At 50.8% G+C, this 21483-nt stretch overlaps 1 protein-coding gene across 5 annotated transcripts in view; it reads right to left on the bottom strand.

The window, feature by feature from the left end:
• MTMR14 (myotubularin related protein 14) overlaps window positions 1-21483 on the bottom strand; it is a 29202-nt gene that overhangs the window by 2751 nt on the left and 4968 nt on the right. For 3 of the 5 annotated variants that reach the window (XM_062008050.1, XM_062008053.1, XM_062008054.1), the window contains 13 exons: window positions 21290-21412; window positions 20698-20771; window positions 18556-18626; window positions 17913-17987; window positions 15466-15532; window positions 14456-14541; window positions 14080-14156; window positions 13594-13630; window positions 12192-12262; window positions 11511-11560; window positions 11179-11317; window positions 8255-8431; window positions 701-856 (listed from right to left, as the gene is read on the bottom strand). In XM_062008050.1, the coding sequence (XP_061864034.1) occupies window positions 701-856; window positions 8255-8431; window positions 11179-11317; window positions 11511-11560; window positions 12192-12262; window positions 13594-13630; window positions 14080-14156; window positions 14456-14541; window positions 15466-15532; window positions 17913-17987; window positions 18556-18626; window positions 20698-20771; window positions 21290-21412 (1203 nt within the window). Of the gene's footprint in view, window positions 1-700; window positions 857-8254; window positions 8432-8456; window positions 11088-11178; window positions 11318-11510; window positions 11561-12191; window positions 12263-13593; window positions 13631-14079; window positions 14157-14455; window positions 14542-15465; window positions 15533-17912; window positions 17988-18555; window positions 18627-20697; window positions 20772-21289; window positions 21413-21483 lie in introns of those variants that run through there. The other 2 variants (XM_062008051.1, XM_062008052.1) reach the window with 2 other exon arrangements.

The raw sequence follows: 21483 nt of genomic DNA, 5'->3' as shown, positions 1-21483 counted from the left end.
AAGCATTCAGCAGCACAGCTCCAGCACAGCCCCGATCTGCCATTTCAGTGCTTTGATTGAGAGCTGGCAGCCTGCAGGCAAAAGTTGAGGTTCTCTAACAGCAATTAAAGTGCATCTCCTGTCTTTCAAGCTTCCACAGAGGTGCCTTTCTATTTGGGGAGGAACATTTGCCTCCCAGCCATTTTGCATGGCAGGGCATGGCAGGACTGCAGCTCTGCACTGGCCAGACACAGCACTTGCAAATGGTGCTGTACATTGATCAGACAACATTGGGGTTCTGGAAGGAAAGCCCCTCTCTGACTGCAGCAAGGATGTGACCCACGCAGGGAGCTGCAGATGAGCAAGATCCAAAAGCAAGTAAATCTGGGTTAGCAGTCCTGCCCTGACAAGCATGCATCCCCAGATGCACTCAATTATCCCCAAATTCAGTGTCTTCAGGGAAGAGAGAAAAGCCTCTTGTTCCTACAGAAAGCAAAGTGCCCCCCTGTCATTAGGCAGAGAAAATGCAGGTTTCTTCCTGAGTTCAGCATACGCCAAGAGCGCTCAGCGGCCGAGCTTGTGGATGGAAAGCATCAAGGCAGGGAAATCAGCACAGCTCATTACGGGCTCTCAGGCTTCTTTGAAAGTGCCGGGGTGATGAAGCCGCGGCGCTCACGGCCGAGAGAGACCCAAGGGGAGATCCTGCGGTGGAGACACTTACAGGCAAGTGCTAGGGAACTCATCCGGGAAGCTGCAAGGGAGAGAGGCGTCGGCGCTCAGCATCGCCTGCTCCCGAATGCTGCCGCACCCTGTCACCATCTGCCAGCTGCCAAAGTCTGTGGAAACGGAAGATCCGGGCAGGGAATGGTCGGCCGATCTGCGGCAGAGAGAGAGGGAGACGGCGCCGTCAGTCAGGGCCTGCAGGCACGCGGCCGGGCCGGCCGCCAGCGGCTGCCACATACGGGGAAGCAGCGTGCAGCATGCGGCTCCCCGGCTGGCTGCGGCCCGCGCCAAGCCTCTCCTGCCAGAGCCGGGGCAGAGCCAGGCTGGGGCGCGCCAAGCTGAGGCAGCGAGGGGCAGGTGGCCATGCTGGGGCACTGTGGAACCCCTCAGCGAGGTGCAGCACTGCCCCGGATCCCTCGCAGACGTGGACAAGGGGCATTCCCCTGTGGGTGCCTGTAGCTGTTAGCACATCCCAGGGCAGCGGCGAGGCCTGATGGAGAATGGAGGCTGTGGCTCGGTTAGTGCTGAGAAAGGCTTAGAGATCCTTGGTCCGGCAGCTGTTAGGAAGCAGATGACTCCTGAGGCATTAAGAGCAGATGTGAACAGAGCTAGTCACTGCTCAAGACATCCCCAGGGCACCTCCCCACCCCCAGCATCTGAAGATCTTTTCATTCCTGTGTTAGAAGAACGGACTGCGCCAGAAACCAAGTGGCAAAACATCTTTAGGATAGGAAAAATAGCCAAGGGAGGATAATGGATTGATGTATGCAACCTCCCACCAGGAAAGGGGGAAGCATGAAATCTGGTAAGTGAATCTGAGGAGTCCCTCCAAAATCTGAGAGGAGAGAGCACAATCACTTCAGACAAAGCCAGAGCTCTTGGCTTCCAGGGAGCAAGCAATTACTGTGCCCCGCTGCACAGCGGAGTGTACATAGCTGGAAGCACAGCCAGTGGCAGAGCTACTCAATTACACAGTACCCAGATCTTCTGGATAATTTATCTGGGATGTGCTGGGCAGAGAGCAGCACACCAGCTCCAGCTCTGCCGGGCCAGGTACTTGCATGCTGGCTTCACAGCTAAGAATAGCAGTGGCGCACTGCGGCTGCTCCCCAAGAGACCAGGAGAACAGCTAGAAAGACAGAATCTCCCACAGCAAGGAGGACCTCAGCCAGACTGGGAGGCAAGGGCGGGGGCAGATGCACAGCAGGAGACTTATCTGCAACCTCCATCTAATTCCAAGTCTGCCATTTAAGTAGTCTGATCAACACAGCCAAGTTGAAGGAGGCTGGAGCGTGGTCCTGAGCCACCTGCAAGCGCTCTGGGAAGTTCAGGCTCTGGAAAAACACCACAGCAGAACATGGGAAGAGCAGAGCTTCACTGCCAGGTATAGCTCTTGTTCTCTGGCTGCTCGATGAACTGAGGAGCAAGACTCAGAGAGGTGCTGTGGGCATTAAGTATTGGAAGAACCTCCTCTTGTAGAAAGGTGTTTTTCCCAGAGCGTGTAACGCCATGGTAAGAACGAGGGCACTTCTCTGAAAGCAGAACTGCAGCTATACTCTTAGAAAGGCCTTTGGGAGATCAGATGGGGATAACCTTCCCCAGATGTGAGGAATCTGGAAGGAGAAGGCAGGGGCAGTTCCGTGACACCTACCCCTCTCCTGCCTTTGGAACACAGAGCTGAGGCCATTGGTGTGAAGGGGGAGAGCAGGCAGAGCACCTGGGCCCAGAGCACAGGGCCATGCTGGCAGCACAGTGGGAACAGTGTAGAAAGCCAGGGAGAAGCAGAGAGCAACACTCCTTCAGTGCAGAGAGGAGAGAAGGATGTCACCTCCCTGAGTGTACAGCACAGGCACACAGGGCAATCAGGAGTGTCACCTGCAGGGATAAGACCTTCAGCTACTGCAGTGAAGAGGTCTACAGGCAATGGCTGAAACTAGACAGGACATGACAGACGACAGCTTTGGGGCCTGGCAGAAACAAAGGTTTTGAAGAGGACAAGTGTGGATGGCAGGGAGGGCCTGGGCTACAGCAGGATCTCTGGGTGAAGAGAACCGAGCAGAGCTCTGCAGTTCTCACAGAGGAAGAATAGCATCAGGAGCCTGTCTAGGAGACTGTTGGTGTGGCAAGCAAAGGAGTAATACGTGATCCAGGGCCCCAGGGACAGTGAAAATGTCCCTCTGCTCAGCATTATCAGCCACACTGGTCAGTCTGTGCTAGTCTTGTGCACAGTAAGTCTGTGCTGAAGAAAGTGAGCAAACTGGGTGTGTGGCCTCAGCTTCCAGCTGCTGGTCACCTTGCATGGTTGTCTGCTAAGAGCAGCCTGAACTTAAACCATTTATTTGAGATGGATCAAGTCACCTCTTGAATCCTTTCTTGGACAGGCTGATAAAAGCATTGTGTAACTCCCACAGGACTGACTCTCAGTGGCTCTCTCTCCCTCTAACAATTCCTGGCATCCCTGACCCTGTCAAGCAGCTGTGCAAACTTAGGTGACATCAAAGCTGTAACCTGTGTTACAACTAACGTTTGTAATTCAGTTCAAGGGGTCAATTCCATGTCTCAGCTCCAGGCAGCAGAATAAACACTTGTTGATAAACTGATTGAATTCATTGACTCTGCAGTGAGTCCAGGTCTCTTCTCTCCTAGCTTGGAGATCTGAGCCTGGCCAGCAGAGCTAAGATACTGTGGCAGATTTTCCCCTCTATCCCCAATGGCTTCTTAAGAGAGGCTCCTGAGGAAGTGTCCCAACCAGTGAGCATCCTGAACAGCCTCAAGAGACAGCTGAGGCCGGGGCTGGGTGGGACAGGTGAGGGGCATGGCAGGGGAAAGCTTGCATTTGCACTGCAAGGGCAGCAGAGCTGAGCTTGGCTTGAGACTAAGAGCAGAGCTCGAGGGTGACTCTATTCCAATGTAATCCAGTTGATGCTAGAGGTGAAAGTCTTCCTGTTATTTCTACTCCCGAAGGCTCCCTGTAAAGTCTTGCTGCAGAGGCTCAAAAAGGGCTTCAGGGAGACCTCCAGAGCAAGTTGGGGACCAGTCCCCCGGGCCTGTGAGAATGGCAGGTTCACAACACATCCCAGCCATGCCAGGGGCTGGCCAGCTGAGAGGGCAGTGCAGAGGGTCCTGGGAAGCAGCTGAATGACTACAGCCAAGCTGACATGCTTAGGGGAGATGAGATACAGCAAGTCTTCAAGTCCCTGTCTCTGCCACAGACATCTAATGGCAGACAGAAAGAGAATGAAAGCAGGCTTCACACACCCACCTCTTCAGGTCCACGAGTGGGAAGAAACTCCCTCAAAAGTGCAAGATTAACAAAATTAGATTAGCAAAACAGAGATGAGCTGCAAGCTGTTCCTTCACACGAGGAAGGATCTCTAGTAGACCATAAACTGGCAACTCCCAGCCTGGAACGGTTCCTTCTAATTAGGTCAGTGCTTCCCATGCAACACGCTGCACAAGACAGGAGTATTTCAGAACACACGGACACTCTCCTGCCAGAGCAGAGCCAATGCCAGAGGCACAGGCACAGTCAGGGATCCTTCCCTTCCTTCAGAGGGAACCAAGACGGGTGCCAAGTGCCAGCAGCTCGGCTCTCCTGCCCCATGCTGCCCCCGCTCACCTGCTGTATTCCTACACACCTTGGACTATTTGGGAAGCAGCTCATTTGCCAGCATCTGCTCCATGCCTCACGCTGAAGCGTTAAGGAGATGCTGTGCTCACAGGCAGGCTGTGGCAACCTGGGGCAAAGGGCAGCCCTTCCCACCTCTGCGTGGGAAGTGTTGGCAAGGAGCACTTGGCAGGGAGCTGTACTGAGAGCCCTGGCTGGATCCCAGGCAGCATCTACAGGCTGTCTCGGTGCCTAACAGCCTGAGCAGCCAGTCCTCTGCAAGCACAACCATTTCTGATTGCAGCACAGTCATGTGTCAGGCAGCAAGCTCATTTTGTGTCAGAGAAAACATTGCTGTAAACAATTCCTGTCCTACTGTGGTCACTCTCCCAGGTTGTGACACTGCAGATGGAGCTTCCAAGCCAGGTGGCTGTACGGAGCAGGACACACAGTGCATGTGCAGTCTTATCACTAGCAACAAAACACCCAAAGCCAGGGGACAGCAGCTTCTGTGTCCCTCTGCACTCACAGCACAGCACTCCCTCCAGACCCACAGCTGAGCCCTCTGCAGCCCTTTAAATAAAGGAGTTCTCTGTGGCTGTTGATCAAAGCAGATTCCCCATGATTTAACTCCCACAGACCTCAACTCTTCAGATCACAGTACTTTGGGTTTTGTTTAATTGACTTAGCAAAAGCACATTCCACCAGAGATTATCCAGCTGTTAATCCCCATTAGTGCTATGTACACGCAGGCTAAATCCTGGACATGGATACAGGGATTTTCTGCCGTGCCATGGGACGCTCAGGCTATCAGTGTGCCAAATGCCAGCACAGAAGATGGTTTGCAAGCTGCTCCCCCATGGCATGCTGGCAGTGCTGTTCAGTGCAAGCTATCTGCCATACTCACAGCTCTGCTTGGAGAACAACCACCACCTTGTCCTGTTCTTCAAAGAATCTCTGCAGTGTCTACAATGCATGTTTGCCCTTGGTAGATGTGATCTTACCATTGTGTTGGGATGAGCTAGAAAGACTTCCAGGAATGTGCCTTTGCACTGCTCTGCCTAACAAGTCCCATCCTGGGATTTGTGGGTGCTCAGGACCTCAGGATCCGAGGACTCAGATGATGGGCTGGTGAAGCAATGGCAGCAGCACGCTGTTGGCATGACCCTGTCAGGAGGGCTGATCTCCCAGGCTGACTTGGTATTTGTGACTTCAGGACACCCCAGTTCCCCTCCCAGGCCCTGCTTGTCTCTGCCTTCCTGTTCCCTCTGGAGCTCCCCTACCTGCCAGCACCTGTACTGGGCTGTTTATGAGAACTACCCGAAGGGTGCCTGCTGGCACTTTACAGGCAAACACTTTCCCCCTCAACTGCTGCAGCAGTGGTTAAGTGTTTTGTTGCTATGGCCGCACAACCAGAGGATTAGGAAGTCAAGTACAGTTGTTTTTTCATTTTAAGAGCCTTGGGTGTTAACCTGCCAGCAGCACTGTAAAGATAAAGGTAATTTTGGCATCCTGATCAGTCTCTGTGACCCAGCTTTTCCACCCCAGTCCCACCATTTTTCAGAGGGTGAAGGGACAGAATTTATCTCTTCCTTCCATCCACCACAAATACACTCATTCTCCACCCAAAATGAGACTTGTTCTTTCCTCAGCATGGAAAATGGTGGCTGAGGGTAATGTGATATCCATTACCTGCTCACCAGACAAATTCAGATCAACACAGTCCAAGCAAGGAGACCAAAGTCAAGTGGAGTGACATAACCCTTTCTCTCTGGAGAACACATACCATGTTCAGGCCCCCAAAACTGCAAGTCATGTCAGCATCTGACAAGGCAACAAACTGCTCAAGTCCTTAGCTACCAGAGCTGTTAGCAGTGTTACCCCAAGGAAGGCAGGTGTGTCTGACTCATCTGCCACTGGACTAGGAGGCAAAGGAGCAGGAATGTGCCAGAAGACTTGGTTTCAAGGAGAAGCCAAGTTCAGTCGTTGCCTTGACAATGCCCCCTATGGCCTGCAGGGTCTCTGGGCTTGTCTCCTCCAGCCTGACCATGGAGAGGAACGGGGCAAAGCCAGGAGACACCAGAGATGGGGAGCATATAGCCTCCACTCAGCACGAGTGCAACAGCCCAACCATCTTTGTGTTGTGTCTCACAACACGTTCCCTTCTCCTCTCCCCTTGGTTCCAGGTCACACAAAAGATCTGCTCCCCTTTTATCCTCTGCTTCCCCATCTTGTACTTTTTCCCTAAGCCCAGCCCTTCACACTGCAGTGCTCACAAAAGTTCACAGGGACTGGGACTTGCTGCACTGAAGGGTCACAAAGGCTTTGTACCAAGGTAGAAGCTGTCATAAAGGTCAGAAAAATGTTTACAGTGGAATTCACAGAGCATTTACCTCTTACAACAGCAGCATACTGCAGCTCCTCCTCGGGGATGGTCGTTGGGCACATGGAAAAAACACCCTCTGGGACTCTGGCCTGGCAGTCTGGAGCTTCCCCACCATGCCTGCCTGCTGCCTCAAGGTTCTCAGCACCTGACAGCAGTGGGTTTACAGACCCCTCATCCAGATACAGCCAGAGGGAAGGCAATTGCTGGCTTTACCAACTCTGAGCCTCTGGAATGCAAAACCCACGGGCTGTGCGCTCAGTCCCTTCCTGTGGTGCTCTTCTGCCTACTCTGTTTTCCCTCTTGGCTCTCACAGAGTAGTCTGGCTGAAGCACTATGAAATATTTCTTGCACAGCACTGCTGCAATGAACATGCTGAATGTTCAGCTCAGCAGCCTGTCAGCTCTTGGGAATAGCACGAGACCACACACAGGAACCGTGGCACTACTGCTGTGAACAAAAGCAGCCCTCAAGACAAGCTGTTTTCTCTCCAGTACTTTCTTCTCTTGGGAGCTTTGTTTCATCTTACAGAGAATGTAGAAGTGGGCCCCAGCAACAACTCAGAACCATCCTATCCACTTCTTTCCCCAGGGAGAACAGTTAGCAACATTTATGGCAACTGTCAGACTGATTTTTCTCTGGAATCGAGAAACTTGGTAAAAAAAGTCATATAAATTTTCAATGCTTTACTTGTTTGTCATTTCATTTTCCATGTGATGAGTACTAAAATTTGGCTGGTGGCTGTTTCTGATGAGAATCACTAGAAAAAGACTCATCAGAAAACCTGCAGAGACTACACAAGTGTTTGATGCTGTTAACAGCAACCTCTTATCTAAGAGCCTCTTTATCCCCTGTTGGCCTAAACACATGGTGTTTGCTCCACAGGCTCTGTCCTTTCTTCCTCAGCCTAGCTCACCATTCTGCTTTGCCCTACTGCAACATCAGCCTCCAGAAGGGTGCCACAATATCCTTTGTTATGGCATGAGATTAGGCTGAGGTCCAGAGTCCCCATTCCCCAGTTGCCCAGCAGGAACACACAGCCCTCTGGGTTGAATCCTTTGTGCCGGCACAGCGCTCGCTGCTTGCTCCCAGCAGATCCCACCTCTGCTTGCCAGCAGCACCCAGTGGGTTTTTTTCCCCCACTCTGCAGCATCAGGAAAGTCAGGAGGTGGAAAGGGGGACAGGACAGATGCAGAGTGAGGTCTGCTTGGTTTGAAAGGCTTCCTCCACCCCACAACACAGCCATTTCAAATCCCTGTGGATGCGTGCGACAGAGCAAGTGCTGCGAGCTCCAAGCATGCAGGATGCAGAAGTGGCAGAGCTGGTGCAGTTGAGGCATGCACTGAGGACAGGCAGAACACACACCTTGCTGGTACCAGCACAGCTCCTCACACCTCTAATGGGCTGAGGTGAGGATTTCTGTGTTTAACAGCCAGCATTTCACACAGGGTGAGGTCAGAGAGGAATGGGCCTCTCGGAGGCTTGTTGGTAGATTCAAACACATGTGCTCTCGGGTTCTCAGAGCCATATATTTTGCTGAGAAATGCTCCATCCCACCTCACCTGGATCTGGGCACTTCCAGTGGGCTGCTTCCAATCCTCAGGAAATTATCAGAATGGGTTGATGAGGAGGAGCTGGAGGACTTGACTTCAACCAGCCCTGTGGAAGGCAGCCTGTCCTCAGACTGCTGAGCCCTGCTCCAGAGCACGGCTTGTGGTGACGAGGCACAGCTCTTCCTCCTGTGGGATGGAAGATTTGGGTGAGAAAGCTGACTTTCCCATGTACTTTGATTAGGAAGCCTTTCCACAACAGGCTGGATTTTACCCCAGCAGCTACAAGCCCTTGTTCCCACTGAACCTGCCCTCCTCCCTTCCCAAGGAACCGTGAGTCACAGGTTACTGCTCAGTGACGGGGGCACACTGAGCTCAACCCATCTTAGCCCACTCTTTTATAGATCAGCATCCACGTGACTTGGAAATCAATGACAGGAGAATGCATCAGCCCACACACATACAGCAATGGCTTTGTTTAGTCTAGCTGTAAAAATGCCTCAAGCAAGGGGCCTCCCAGCAGGGAAAGACCATTTCAATCTGCTCTGACTCTACAGAGCATATCAGCTGAGTAGCTCAGCCCACGTGGGCGTTCAGCGCGCACTGACGAGGGTGACAGGGACACAGCATCCCTGTTATTTTCCCTTTCAGTGATCCCCTTCAGGGAATCTGACCTTCAGGGAATTCCCTTCAGGGAATCTGAGCACTTCTGACCGCCTGCTCAGAGCTGACAGTCACTCCAGATGCAGGTGCATTTCAGTCCTCTCCCCATCTGTGCCGACAGCCCAGAGCTGCTCTGTCTCCTTTTCCAGGCAGCACATTCAGACTCGGGCGTGATTCACTGTCCATTGCTGCATCAGGCCTCAGCTCACAGTTATCATCCAGCTACATGCCAACCAGGCACACATACCTGGGAGTAATTCATGTTACTGTGGCTCCATGTTCACAAGAGTTTCTTTCTTACATGTCTGGGTTTTCCTTAGAGTCAAAAGAATTTTTCCCTTTCCAAAACCACAGGGAGTTGGACAAAGATTTCCCTATGTACACAAGTAAAAGTCTGAAGCAAACAAACTGAAGGGGAATAGATGCTGTTCCTCCTGGAATCTGGAATGGCATCTCAGCTTTGATTGAGGTCTCCAGCACTGTCAGCAAGTGCTGCTAAAGACAAGCTCACTGTACAGAGGAAAGCATGATATCCTCGCTTCATTTCTTGAAGTGTGTCCACCCTCGAACGTCACATCACAACCTCTCTCAAGCATTATTCATCTTGTGTTATCATAGCTGCCAACATCTCCAAACATGGCCTGCAGAAACAGGCTTGTACAGCTAAAAACCAAATGCCTCTCCCTCCAGGGAGAGCTTGAGGGCACCTGTTTTCAGGACACCACCATGAAGCACAGCCTCTCCTCTCCTCACTCATGCCACACACAGTCTAGCTCATCCTGCCTGTAGCAAGCTCTACCTGCTCTTCACACTACACAGTCCCCACAGCCTGCAGAAAGACATCTGTGACTAGTGCCCTTGCTGAACATTTATGGGAAGCCTCATCACCTTCCCTTCCTCAAGCACATGCCCACAGCATGGCTCCAAACCATCCCTGTGGTAGCAGCAGCTAACCCCAGCACAGCCTGCTGTCTCCAACAGGAATGAAAGCAAAGCAGAGTCAGAAGACACGCTGCAAACTCGAGCCCTGGTACACACCAAAGCACATCTTTTCCAGCATGCTCTGGCCATTTTAGATCTTGTGAAAATCATGTGTGGGTTTTGTGCTGCAGGCTCCAGTTTGAATGTCCTGAGCACTCAGAGAAACTTAAGTGCTTCCAGTTTACTACCCTGTAGCCAGGCAAGTGGAGAGCTGTTCTCTACCTGCTGAGGATAGGTAGGCTCTGGGTGTTAAGAGAGGACTCTGTGCTGCTCACTTGGCAAACACAGTTTGGGACTCCCCATCTCCATTTTGTAATTCTGCAGGAAGATTTTCTCTTCCACTCTCCAGCATTTTAGAAGTTGAATCAGTGCCACCAGCATGGCTGCAGGCTCAGTCCCACAGGGCTTCCAACTGCCTCCAGTACAACCCAGATTTAATTTAAAATAATTGCAGTATAAAATAGCATCTTCACATGTGCTGAGGGAGTGGAGAGAAAAATTAAACTTAGAGGGGCAACCCTACAGCAAGGTTCTGAAATCCCCAAACAGCACCAGAAACTCTACAAGCAAGCACTATACCTGTCCCAGGGCAGCAGAACTGCCAGACACCTTCCCCAATCCCCGCTTCCCGCAGCCACCTGCAGCCCCTGGAGACTCCTACGTGACCCTCTATCAACAGGGAGCACTGAGAATTGCATCTTCTCCTCAAGAAGTATCTCTAAGCAGCACTGCAGGCAGCAAACTGCTTCAGCTCACACACCTCGTGCTGTTAGAGGGGCTTAAAGTCTCGAGGGGATTCTTGGCCACCCATCCCACATGCTGCTAACTGCAGACACTCCTCTGGATAATCTCTTCTGTAAACTGGTGAAGTTTCATTTTAGGGCAATTAAATGTCTGTGCTTTGCCCTGGGGAGCCTGCTGCCAAATGCCATTTTTTCTGGTAGTTTGGAACCATCTTTTAAAAGTAACAGAATCCTTTCTGGATGGAGTTTAACAGTGAAACCGGTGAACATGAAACAAAGCTCCTTCACTCTCACCAGGGGACAAACTCCAGGAGCATCCCCACAGAAGTCTGACAGTTTTTAACATGGGGTGGTCTCCAATTCCTGGTGCAGAAATTCTGCACCACAAGTTGCAGTCAAGCCTCTGACAGCCGTATTCCTCCCTCCACTGTAAGGCACCCGTGCCACAGACACCAGACCTGGAGGATGAGGGACTTCAGAAATATCTTCTCTACTGGACTCAGAGTCTGCCCCTTTGGTCTGCAGACCACTGTATGGTTATCTCCTCACCATGCAGCTTGAGCCTGTGCTCCTGCTGGCATCAGCTCCACTGCTTCATAGGTGAAGCTCCCAGCTGCTCCAGGGGAACTCTCCATCCCTAGGGAGAAGTCGCTGCTCAGGCTTGTGGTGCTGCCTCGGTCTCTCTGTTCTAGAAGAAAGAAAACAGAGCTACCTGAAGACCAGCTTGGTCTTGCCCTTTTTCTCTCCCTTTAAGCCATACAGTTCCCACATGCCCTGAGACCCCAAGGGAAGCATTCCCATTGAGGCTGGGAACCCAAACCCCCCAAGCAATCCACTGTTACCAGCACCCAGGGGCACGGGTGTTTGGCAGCAGCACTCACTGAGCATGCAGATCTCTTCCAGGGTGAAGCCAGGTGGCAAACTCTTCCTTCTGGGGAAGGAAAGACAAAGTTACCTCAGCCATGCCTCAGGGCTGCAGGGAGGCTGGCCATAGCCAGATCTCTGTAGCAGGTAGCAGATCAGAGCAGCAGGGAAGGTGGCTGTGCAGGGGCAGAGGGGACAGGGCCAGTGTGCAGTGTCCCAGTCCAAACAGTCCCAGCCCACACACCCTGTGCTTTGAGAGGGTGGCAACAGGCTGCAGGCAGACAGGTGCTTATTCAGAGCCCTTCTGTGGTGGGCTTTGTTTCTTTCTGCCCCTCCTGAGATAGGAAGGGGTTACTGTTTAGCAGCCTGTTAAAAGCCAGCCAGCCACCCAGTCCCCCCAGCAGAGCCCCATGGAGCTGGCTTCGATGCTGCTTCAGCCAGAGCACACATCTCTGGGCTCATCCCTGCCACAGCAGCCATGGACAGTCATTAAGCACACAGCACATTTCAGCATGGGCAGTTTTTCAGAGCACAACGTGGCACCTCACAAGCTTCGGCCCCATTTTGCAGCCTTCCTAGTGCAGAATAAATTAAAGAAATCTGGGCCAGGACACCAGGGCTTCCATCTCCCCAAAGGAACAGCACTAACAAGCTCCCTGGCTCTGCAGCCCATCCAGCAGCAGGCACAGGCTTCTTACCTCTGTGACTTCACAGCAGAGAACTCCTCAGAGGTGATGTGCTTCAGAAAATTGAAGCAGAAAAAGAAAATCTGAGCAAAGGGAGAGAGAAGAGCGGTTCAGAAATGAACCCAAGGCTCCAGGCAGCTTCTTATCTTGGTGGGGAGGTGCTGGCAGGAAGGAGATAGCAGGAAATCTGCAGCCACCATCCCAACCAGGGCCTTCTCTTACACGTTCCTTTGACCCTCTGTTCTCTTCCACAGTGAGGCCCAGAAAGGAGGGGGTATGACAAGCCTTCTTATCAATGTCTTGCACACATGCTGCAAGCACACAGCAAGTACTTATGCCATCAGCATAGAATGGAAAACAGACTATCCTGGCAGCTGCTTGTAGACCCAGGTAAGCAGCAAATGCAGTGAGACTGCAGGGTGAGAACTGCAGGCTCCACCTCAGCACTGCAGCTGCATCACACCAGGCTCCCGCCCTGCCACACACTCCATGCACCTGCACAAAGCTCAGCCCTCCTCCTCCTCCTCCAGTGGGGAGCAGCCATGCACCCCCTCTCCTGCTGCAGCTGCCCAGTCCTGGGCCAAACAGGTGTCAGGCCAAAACAGAGCTCTGGGAAAGGAATGAAATGGGGGAAACAACACTAATACAGAGGTCCTGGACCTCTGAAAGATGGAGAATAGGCCATAGTCCTGGCTCTGCTGTTCAGACAGGGGATCCTCTGCTGAGGAAAGATCCTGAGGAGCAGGGGAACAGCCACAGGGTTAGACATACTCCTCAGCTCTTGATTTCTATCCCAAAATGATATTGCAGTGTACTGCAACTATAGTCAGAGCAACCTTTTTTTTTTTTGCTGTTAAATAGTGAAAGTATTGAAGATAATTAGTTCCACTGATCTTAAGTGCCTCCAGCCCCATCTGTGCACCCCCAGACACATCCCACCAAATACACACACACTGGGACCAGCACAAGCTGCTCTGTGAGCTCGTGGTGACATGCAGGCCCCATGCAGCTGCAGCATCCAGGCAGGAGGGCTGGCACTCAGGACAAGCACACAAGGCTATGCAGCTTTATTTCCAAGCTCACAGGAGTTATATGCCTTCAGCATCTTTTCTCATTGCTGTGCTGAAGACCATGTTCTAGCAGCCTCTCACCAGGGGCCTCAACACTAATGGTGCAGCCAGGGAACTGGTAAGACTCACACTCACCACTGTGGCCTGAGAGAAAAGCACTCCCACACTTTATGAATCAGGACATGACAGGGCCAGGCTCCTACCTCGTATTTCCAGCACCTGAACCTTTTTAGAGCCCAGCCAGACCACTGATATTACCAGAAGCAGGCAGTGAATGCTGCTACCATAAACAAGTACCTTGAGAAAAGGCAGTGCTCAGCCACTGCCCCACACCAGACACTCACCTCTTCTCCTTTACTGAGTCGATCGACTAACATGTGCCTGGAAGGAGAGCAAGGGAAACTCAGTCACAGGCTGGAAGGCAGAATCAGCAGAAGATCAGAAGCTCTCAAGACTGGCCCATATCCCTGAGGCTCCAGGTAAGAAAAGGCATCAGCCCCTCTTATCACAGCTCACTGGAGTTGCCCCAACATCAAACACCAAAGATCACCCCCTGAAGGCTTTTTCTTTGCTGCAGGGATCCATATGTCTGGCATATCATGTGTGTTACATATGTGTGCACTTACAGAGCCTTGGCACAGGCTGCCCAAGGAAGATGTGCAGTCTCCTTCTCAGGAGGTTTCCAAACCCACCTGGACACATTTCTGTGTGGCCTGATCAAGATGAACCTGCTTTAGCAGTGGGGTTGGACTGGGTGATCTCTAGATCTCCCTTCCAACACCCACCATGCAGTGATTCTATGGTATGTGAATAAAACTTAGTGTGCCTACCCAAAGAGAAACCAGTCGTAGGCCACTGTCAGGTAGAGAATCTCAGCTGGCTCCAGCGATGTGTGGATCAGCCCATCCTGCAAAGGAAATGAGAACAGCCCTCAGGCAGCAGCCCTGGCAATCAGGACTTGGCAATTCATGATCTGTCATGGTGAATCAAGATGCCCAGCTTGCTCTACCTGCCCATGGCACTGTGTCTGATGGCACCATACCATGCTGGGCTCCACATCAAAGCCAATCCACACCCCCTCTGAAGCCAAGATGGTCAAAATGAGCATTAACTGTTCCACCATCACTTTCTGGTGACACAGTCAGTCCCTCTCCCCAACAACGTCCCCACTCTCCCTGAGGCATTGCAGGGCAGAGGGGTACTCACAGCCCACAGGGAGAGGCGCAGTAAGGAGATGAAGAGTGGTGTTCGATCCCAGCCGGATATGCAGTGCACCAGGAGCCCGCTGTCATCTGCGCCAGGAAGGACAAGGGAGAAAAAGAGCACGTTGCAATGACTTTTCTTTATAGCAAATCTGGAGTATCAACCTACCCTCTGTCCCCACAGCCTAGGCTCAAGAGCAGAGCTCAGCCACCAAGCCAGAACATTTTGTCTTGAATACAACAGTCAACAAACTGCTCAGAGTGTCTCGGGTTGTCAGCAGCCCCAGGTGATGTGCTGGCCTGGTCCTGACAGCTGTTCAGGACATGAAGTCACTAGGTATGAACATCACTTTGCTACCCAGGACATACATCTACCCAGCTGCAACCCACTATCACAATCTATCCCCACATCAGAGAGAAAACCGCTCCAGCTGAACAGTTTCTCAGTCTCACCAACCTTCCTGCTGATACACACCGAGCAGAGGCACACACAGGGCACAACTCCTACACTCTCCAGAAAATTCAGTGTTCTAACCCAGCTACTGCAGAAGAGTCTATAGTTGGCCATGCCGACAGAGCCTGCCAGGGCGTCCAACAGTGGTGCCAACACAGGGCAATACACACCCTTCAAAGAGCTGGGGTTGCTGTGATGGAAGGGGCACTTAAACAGGAACCTAACGAAACCCTGGGCTGGGAGAACAGAACACAGGTGTCCATCAAAATAAGAGTCAACAAGCAGAGGAACAATGTTTCTTCTCTTCAGCTTTAAAGTAGGGAAACATTAGGTAAAGTTTTCAGACATGCCTCCACCCCTGGGAGAAGAGGGTTTTCAAGGAATTGGCAGGTCTCTCTCTAAGAAAAAAAAATGGAGCTCTGAGATGCTAGGACATTACAATGTTTGGAAGGGAGAGAAGTGAAGGTCTCTGTAAAGTGACTCTTCTGTATCAAGAACCAATCCCCAGTGGGCTAAAACCATCAGCTGTTCTTCTGGAGAGAGCAAGGAGCTCGCCTTACCATCGCTATTGATGATGGAGATCAGCAGCTTCAGGTAGTTCTGTGTCTGCTGTACAAGGTCCCAGCTCTACAAAAAGAGAAATGTTGATGGTAAGAGTCTGCTCACAGCAAAAGGCTGCTCTGCTCTTCAAGAGCCTGTCGTGCACTTGGGCTTCTCTATCTGGAACAACAGCGAAGCAGAAATAACTCTGCGGCCATTCCTCGTAGCAACAGACCTTCCCCTTGGTGCTCCAATCAATCCCCCCATCCTCTGCTAAAGTCATTCTGGGACAAGAGATCAGGCAGGAAAAAAAACCAAAAAGAAAAGACCATCTCTACTATCTGCCTGTCTGGCACAGGCCCTGCTTGCCTGCAGCCCCAGAGCTCCAAGCAGACCATGCTCAGAGAGACTAACGTGAGGCAGCAGACACCTGTGGAGCACTGACCCTGTTCTGCAGCCCCACACGTGTGCACTCTGCCAAATGGCTCAGCAGCCACGGCACAGCTGTGTGCCTGAGGCAGGCAGTACCACGGTGTGAGCAGGTCAAGGCCAGCAGCCCCTTCCCATCACCCAAGCACTTAGTTCAGAACTCTTCTGGCCCTTGCAAAGGTCCCCAGCAGGCTGTCTTGATGAGGGCTGACCCACTCCCAGCTGCTCCAGCCAGGCACTGCACTTCTGCAGTAATGCTCAAGCAGCAGTAGCACCACAGAAGGGCTCTGAACAGAGATACCTCCAGCATTACAAGAGGTGCAGGTGAAAAACAAGCTCAAGTATGCCACTCTTCATCATTGTGTCATAAAAGGATACAGGGAATTTCAGTCTGATCAGAGGCAGAACTAGCTCAAGGAAAATGGGCAAGGAGAGGTACATGTTCCGTGCTAGTGGTGTAAGTCACATGTGACTGCCAGCAACAGCACACTTGCTGTGTGTCTGCATGCCTTCACATGTGTATATAACCACAGTTCAGACAGACTCCTGTCAGACAAAGGGCATACTGCTCTGCCATGCCTGCAAAGCAATGAAACAGTAAGAAATGGGGAACACACTCAGCCTAGGGCAAGAAAACACATACTCCTCAAGCCTTTCATCTGCCCAGTCCAACCCACTCAGGCTTATGCCAGAAGGGATCACCTAATCATCCAGTCTGACCTCTCCACACCACAAACCAGAAAGTTGTGTTCAGTTGCCCCAAATACAACTTGAAGCTTGCACTTGGCAACATCTCTGGCCAGGGAAGCACCTCAACTAGGGCTGACAGCTCATCGCTCCCCTGGCAGCATGTTTCAGCAGATCATCCTCAAAAATAACATGCAAGACTGCTTTTCCTTATTCAAAGGTCTGACTTCAGCCTGCCTCCTGTGCAGCTTTTCTTCCACGGACTGAAGAGTGCTTTAGAATCAATATTTTTCTCCCTGCAAATGTACTCACATATTAATCAAGTAAACCCTCCATCACCTCTCTGATTAGCTAAACAGACTGACAACTTCAGCTTTCAGTGAAGTACCTTCTTCAGTCCTCAGATCATTTCTGCATCTATTTATTTCACTCTCTTCAATTTTTAATACATTTTTAAAGTGACTGGCTGCTCTGTATTCTAGTGAACAGGTTTCTAGTCATAAACAAGCTGTGGTCCCATCAGTTCTGCTTCCACACTGCAAGCTACTCCCTGATAACATTCTGTGATCCTGCTTAAACATTATTTACAGCACTGACTGACAAACACTGTCCCAGCACAGGGAGCTATGCTAGTTGTGTGGTGCTTCCAGCCACAGAGTAGAGCGTGACACACTCCAGTACAGTCAGTCACCACAAAGCCCAGGGGGATTGGTAGGTCCCCTGATGTGTGAAATGGAGCAGACACATCGGTAGTACCAGGTGATGCTCCACAGTATGAACAGACAAAGGTAAACCTTGGAGCTTGGGCAAACACATGAGTTCAATTATAATTTGTGATACTGTCACAGGATGTGCTACAGTCAGTTATGATTTTCTACTCTTCTCCCATAGGACAGGCACCTGGCACAGCCACGAAGAAAGTGCCTAGTCACTGGGCTGCTGCTCACATAAGGGAAGGCTGACCTCTCTCAAGACTCTCTGCAGCCAAGGCAGTCAGCCCACTGCAGGCACGTGTTGAGCTAAGATTGTGAACACACAATACCGCCTTCCAGCTCCTGGCATGTTCCTTTGTCAGCAACATATGTCCCTAAGGGAGTGCAAGCTTTATGTAAGCTACAGAAAAAAAGACTTGATGTTGCAGCCAGCTGCCTCAGGAAGCACCAAGCCATGGAGCCTTGAGGCAGAGGATTTCCACTGCCATTTTGAACAGTCCAGTAAGCATCCTCACTCCCACTGGCACAGTATGAAGTGAGACAAATTATGGCAGTAGGAGTAAGTCAGACTTTAAATCTTTACTGGTCCTTCCTGAATGAATCTCTGACCTTACACAGAGGTTTGCTGCTTTGCTCACCTGGTACTCGCTCCAATCAATATTCAGAGATTGGGTCAGAGAGACTGGGATACTTAAAGGAGCATCTACATAATCCTGCAAAAAACCCAAACACAACTGGTCAGTGAAAAGCCATGACTTGAAGGTAGTGAGCTCTGGAACAACAAATGCCAAATAGTGCATCCAGAAGAAAATGTCTTAGCAAAGCATCTTTGGATGGAAAAGCTTGAAGTGTTAAGAATTAACTCATAGCCTCTTGGAAGGAGTAGTAGACAAGAGGAGTTTTTCTGTGCTCCCAGCAGTGACAGTCAGGGACAAGGCACACTAGTCTGTGAACCCCTGCAGGGCTACCTCACTCAACCATCTCCCTCAGCAGGAGACAGAACATGAAGACAGAACTGAGAGCACAGGCTATCAATAAGATACCAAATCCAAAATCAGAGGCAATCCATAATCTCCCTGAGAGGTTGAGTATCCTGGACTTCAGGATAACAATTTGTTTACTTTACATACAAAGGTAGTACATTCATTGTCTGTTATATCCTGTTGGTTCCCTCCTTGTGATAAAAATTAAGCACATGGCATATGCACCATCACTCAGGAACTCTGGTAAGATTTAAGCTCAGTAAAGCCCACAGCTTTGCATTTCGTAACACCCATGTACCTGTTTCCAGTTAAATATGAGACCTTCAGCTGTATAATCCCGGTCTTTGTACTCCTTAAAAAATTCACAGCCTGCAAGGAAAGAGATAATGAACAACTGTTCATCTAAGTGATATCTAACAACTCAAGTGCCCTGTGGGACTGGAAGTGCTGGCAGCCCCAGGCTCCAGTGCACCAAACCAATCAAAGCTACTGCCTGTGGGAAGAGAAGAGCTGTAATCATCAGTACAGTGTGCAGCACGGCCTCCCAGCAGCAACAACCCAGAGCACTCAGCAGTGAACACACTCACACAGCAAAGGGCAAACTCCAAACACACAGCAAACAGGGACTTGAAGGGACTGATTTAATTCTTTCCCAAGAGGTTTCACCAAGAAGCTGTGCTTTACAGGACCACTGGCTTTCAGACAGATCTAAGGCATCAGCCTGACATGCTGAGTGAGAAGGAACCAGCAAAAGGAAGTGTTGGCACAGCTCTGGAGAAATTGCTGTGGGCAACAAGGGCGGGCTCTGTCAGAGGCAGCTGTGATTTCTCTCACATTTAAGTCCCCTCTTTCAAACACACAAATGACCTTATCTGAAGGAAGCAGGTATATAACCACTTCCAAAATTTCCCCCAAGCCCCCTCCTCCTGAAGTGTGTCCTTTGGCTCTGTTCTTCTCAAATAACTATTTGAAGTCTCTGCTGCAGACTGCAGTCTCTTAGTCAGAGGTGAGCAGCATGATTAGCACTGTGGCTGCCTGCAGGCTACATGAGACACCTTTCCCAACGCACTGTGTGGGCCCCAGCAGCACCACAGTGCCTACATAACCAAGGCACCACTGTGCCAGGCACTGAACACAGACAGCAATTCCTATCCTGCAAGTCACAAGTAACTCCAAAGGTGGAAAAAAAATAACCTTTGTGCAAGGACAGGACTAACCCTCAGAAACACACCATCAGGAAGCCACCTGGCAAATGACATTTAACTCCAATTAAACAAGAGCTTAAAGCAAAGAATGGGGGATTATGGCAGCAAGTATTGGCACCCTCAAATGCCAACTCTCAGTCAAATGGAAAAGAGGGGTTTTCTGCAGTGGAGAGCACAAAAGCTATCACAGATAACCCCTTTTAACCCAAGTCTTTCACCCTAGACTGTGATTGCTCTTTACTAGTTAAGTGTGGTGGTGAATGCAATTAATTCCAGTTGGCAGCTGGTCTCCAGTGGTGTTCCCCAGAGCTCAGGGTTGGGGCATGTTCCATTTAACATCTTTAATAATTACCTGGATGAGAGGATCAAGTACAACCTCAATAAGTTTACAAGGGACACCAAGTTGGGTGTGAGTGTTGATCTGCTTGAAGGCAGGAAGGTTCTAGAGGGGCATCTGGCTAGGCTGGAGCAATGAGCTGAGGCCAGTTGTGTGAGATTCAACAAGGCCAAGTGGGTCCTACACTTGGGTCACAATAACCCCATGCAACACTACGGGCTTGGGGATGTGTGACTGGAAAGCTGCACGGAGGAAAAGGATCCAAGGGTGTTGGTCAACAGTGGTTCAACATGAGGCAGCAGTGTGTCCAGGTGGCCAAGAAGACCAATAGTATCCTGGCTTGTATCAGAAATTAGTGTGGCCAGCAGGACCAGGGAAGTGATCGTCCAGTGGTTGCTAGGCACAGTGACTAATACAGCTAGGGAGATGGGCTGGAGCAGTCTGCATCTCAGTCGTACTGCAGGCTGAGGTTAAGAGTTCTGCCTAGCACTGAGGATTATCCTACAGTGGAGCTCTGAAACACCAGGACTAGAAAATACTCTGAACAGTTGGGGATTTACATAACACAGAGCAAGATCTATATTTTGCACCAAGCAATAGTTTGGAGTGGCAGGGGTATCAAAGGCCATCTCAACCCCAGCTCCACCTCTGGGAATTTTTCTCTGCACTTGAATTAATTACAACCACTGAAAAACTACTTTGTCACCTCAAAGCTGACCCACAGCCCCAGAGCATCCAGATTCCTTGCACTGTTCTCAAAGAGCTTCTCTCCAGAGGGAGCACAGGAAACATTCAGCATGCCACAGCCGTTTCACCACACACACACAGGTAGTTCCCAGTCCCCAGAAACGGATTGTCACCTGTCCCTTGGGAGTCCCTCTGGACATCAGTCCTGTACCTGGATATGGGATGGAGAGAAGCGTGAAATCAGCGTAACGTTGAGCTTTGTCCACCTTCTCAGAAGAGGTCACACTGCATGGGACAAGAGGAAAACAGCACACATTCATGGAGTGCTTTTCATGGAGATACTTGCACTCAAAAAGCTACCCATCCCATCTCCCTGCACTCAGTAGTGAGCAGGGGCAGAACTTGCTCAATACATCCAAGTAAACAGGTATAGGCCAAAACCACTATAGCTTTCCTCAGAGAAATACCAGGAGGAACAGCTCCCTCTGTCCCTATATATAAGCAGAAGGCTCCTTTACTCTTCCTTTCTGAAGGGGTGACTGTCACATCAATGCAAGCTCTACAGAGAAAGACTACCCAGTCTGTACAAGAGAGATGAAAGCCACTATCTTGCCTATTGATACAGCTTTCTCTGGCTTAAAACCTTGGGGTTCTCTTTCAGCATCAACTAACTGATCCTGCTGTAGGACTCTTCCAGGGACTGCTCCCAGGATGCTGAGCTCATGCCCAAGAGCAATTCCCATGTAAGGGCTATGCCAGCTGCAAACCAAAGCCTGCAGAGAAACAAAGGAACCCAGACTCACTTCAAGCCAAACTTCACCTTCTTGTTTTCCACCATCAGGTCACAGATATATCGGACAGACAGGTATCGAAGCAGCTTGATGTCATGTCCCCTGACCTTGTCAAACAGCTGGGAGTCTGCATTTCTGCAAGGCAGAACAAGGCAAAGCAAGATGAGCATGGGAGATCAGCCACGTTGAGTCTGATTCATTGCACA

Source organism: Colius striatus, chromosome 15, assembly GCF_028858725.1.
Source record: "Colius striatus isolate bColStr4 chromosome 15, bColStr4.1.hap1, whole genome shotgun sequence".
NCBI classification, from domain to species: domain Eukaryota; kingdom Metazoa; phylum Chordata; class Aves; order Coliiformes; family Coliidae; genus Colius; species Colius striatus.
Note: the sequence above shows the minus strand (reverse complement) of the source record. Positions and strands in the feature narration are given on the sequence as shown.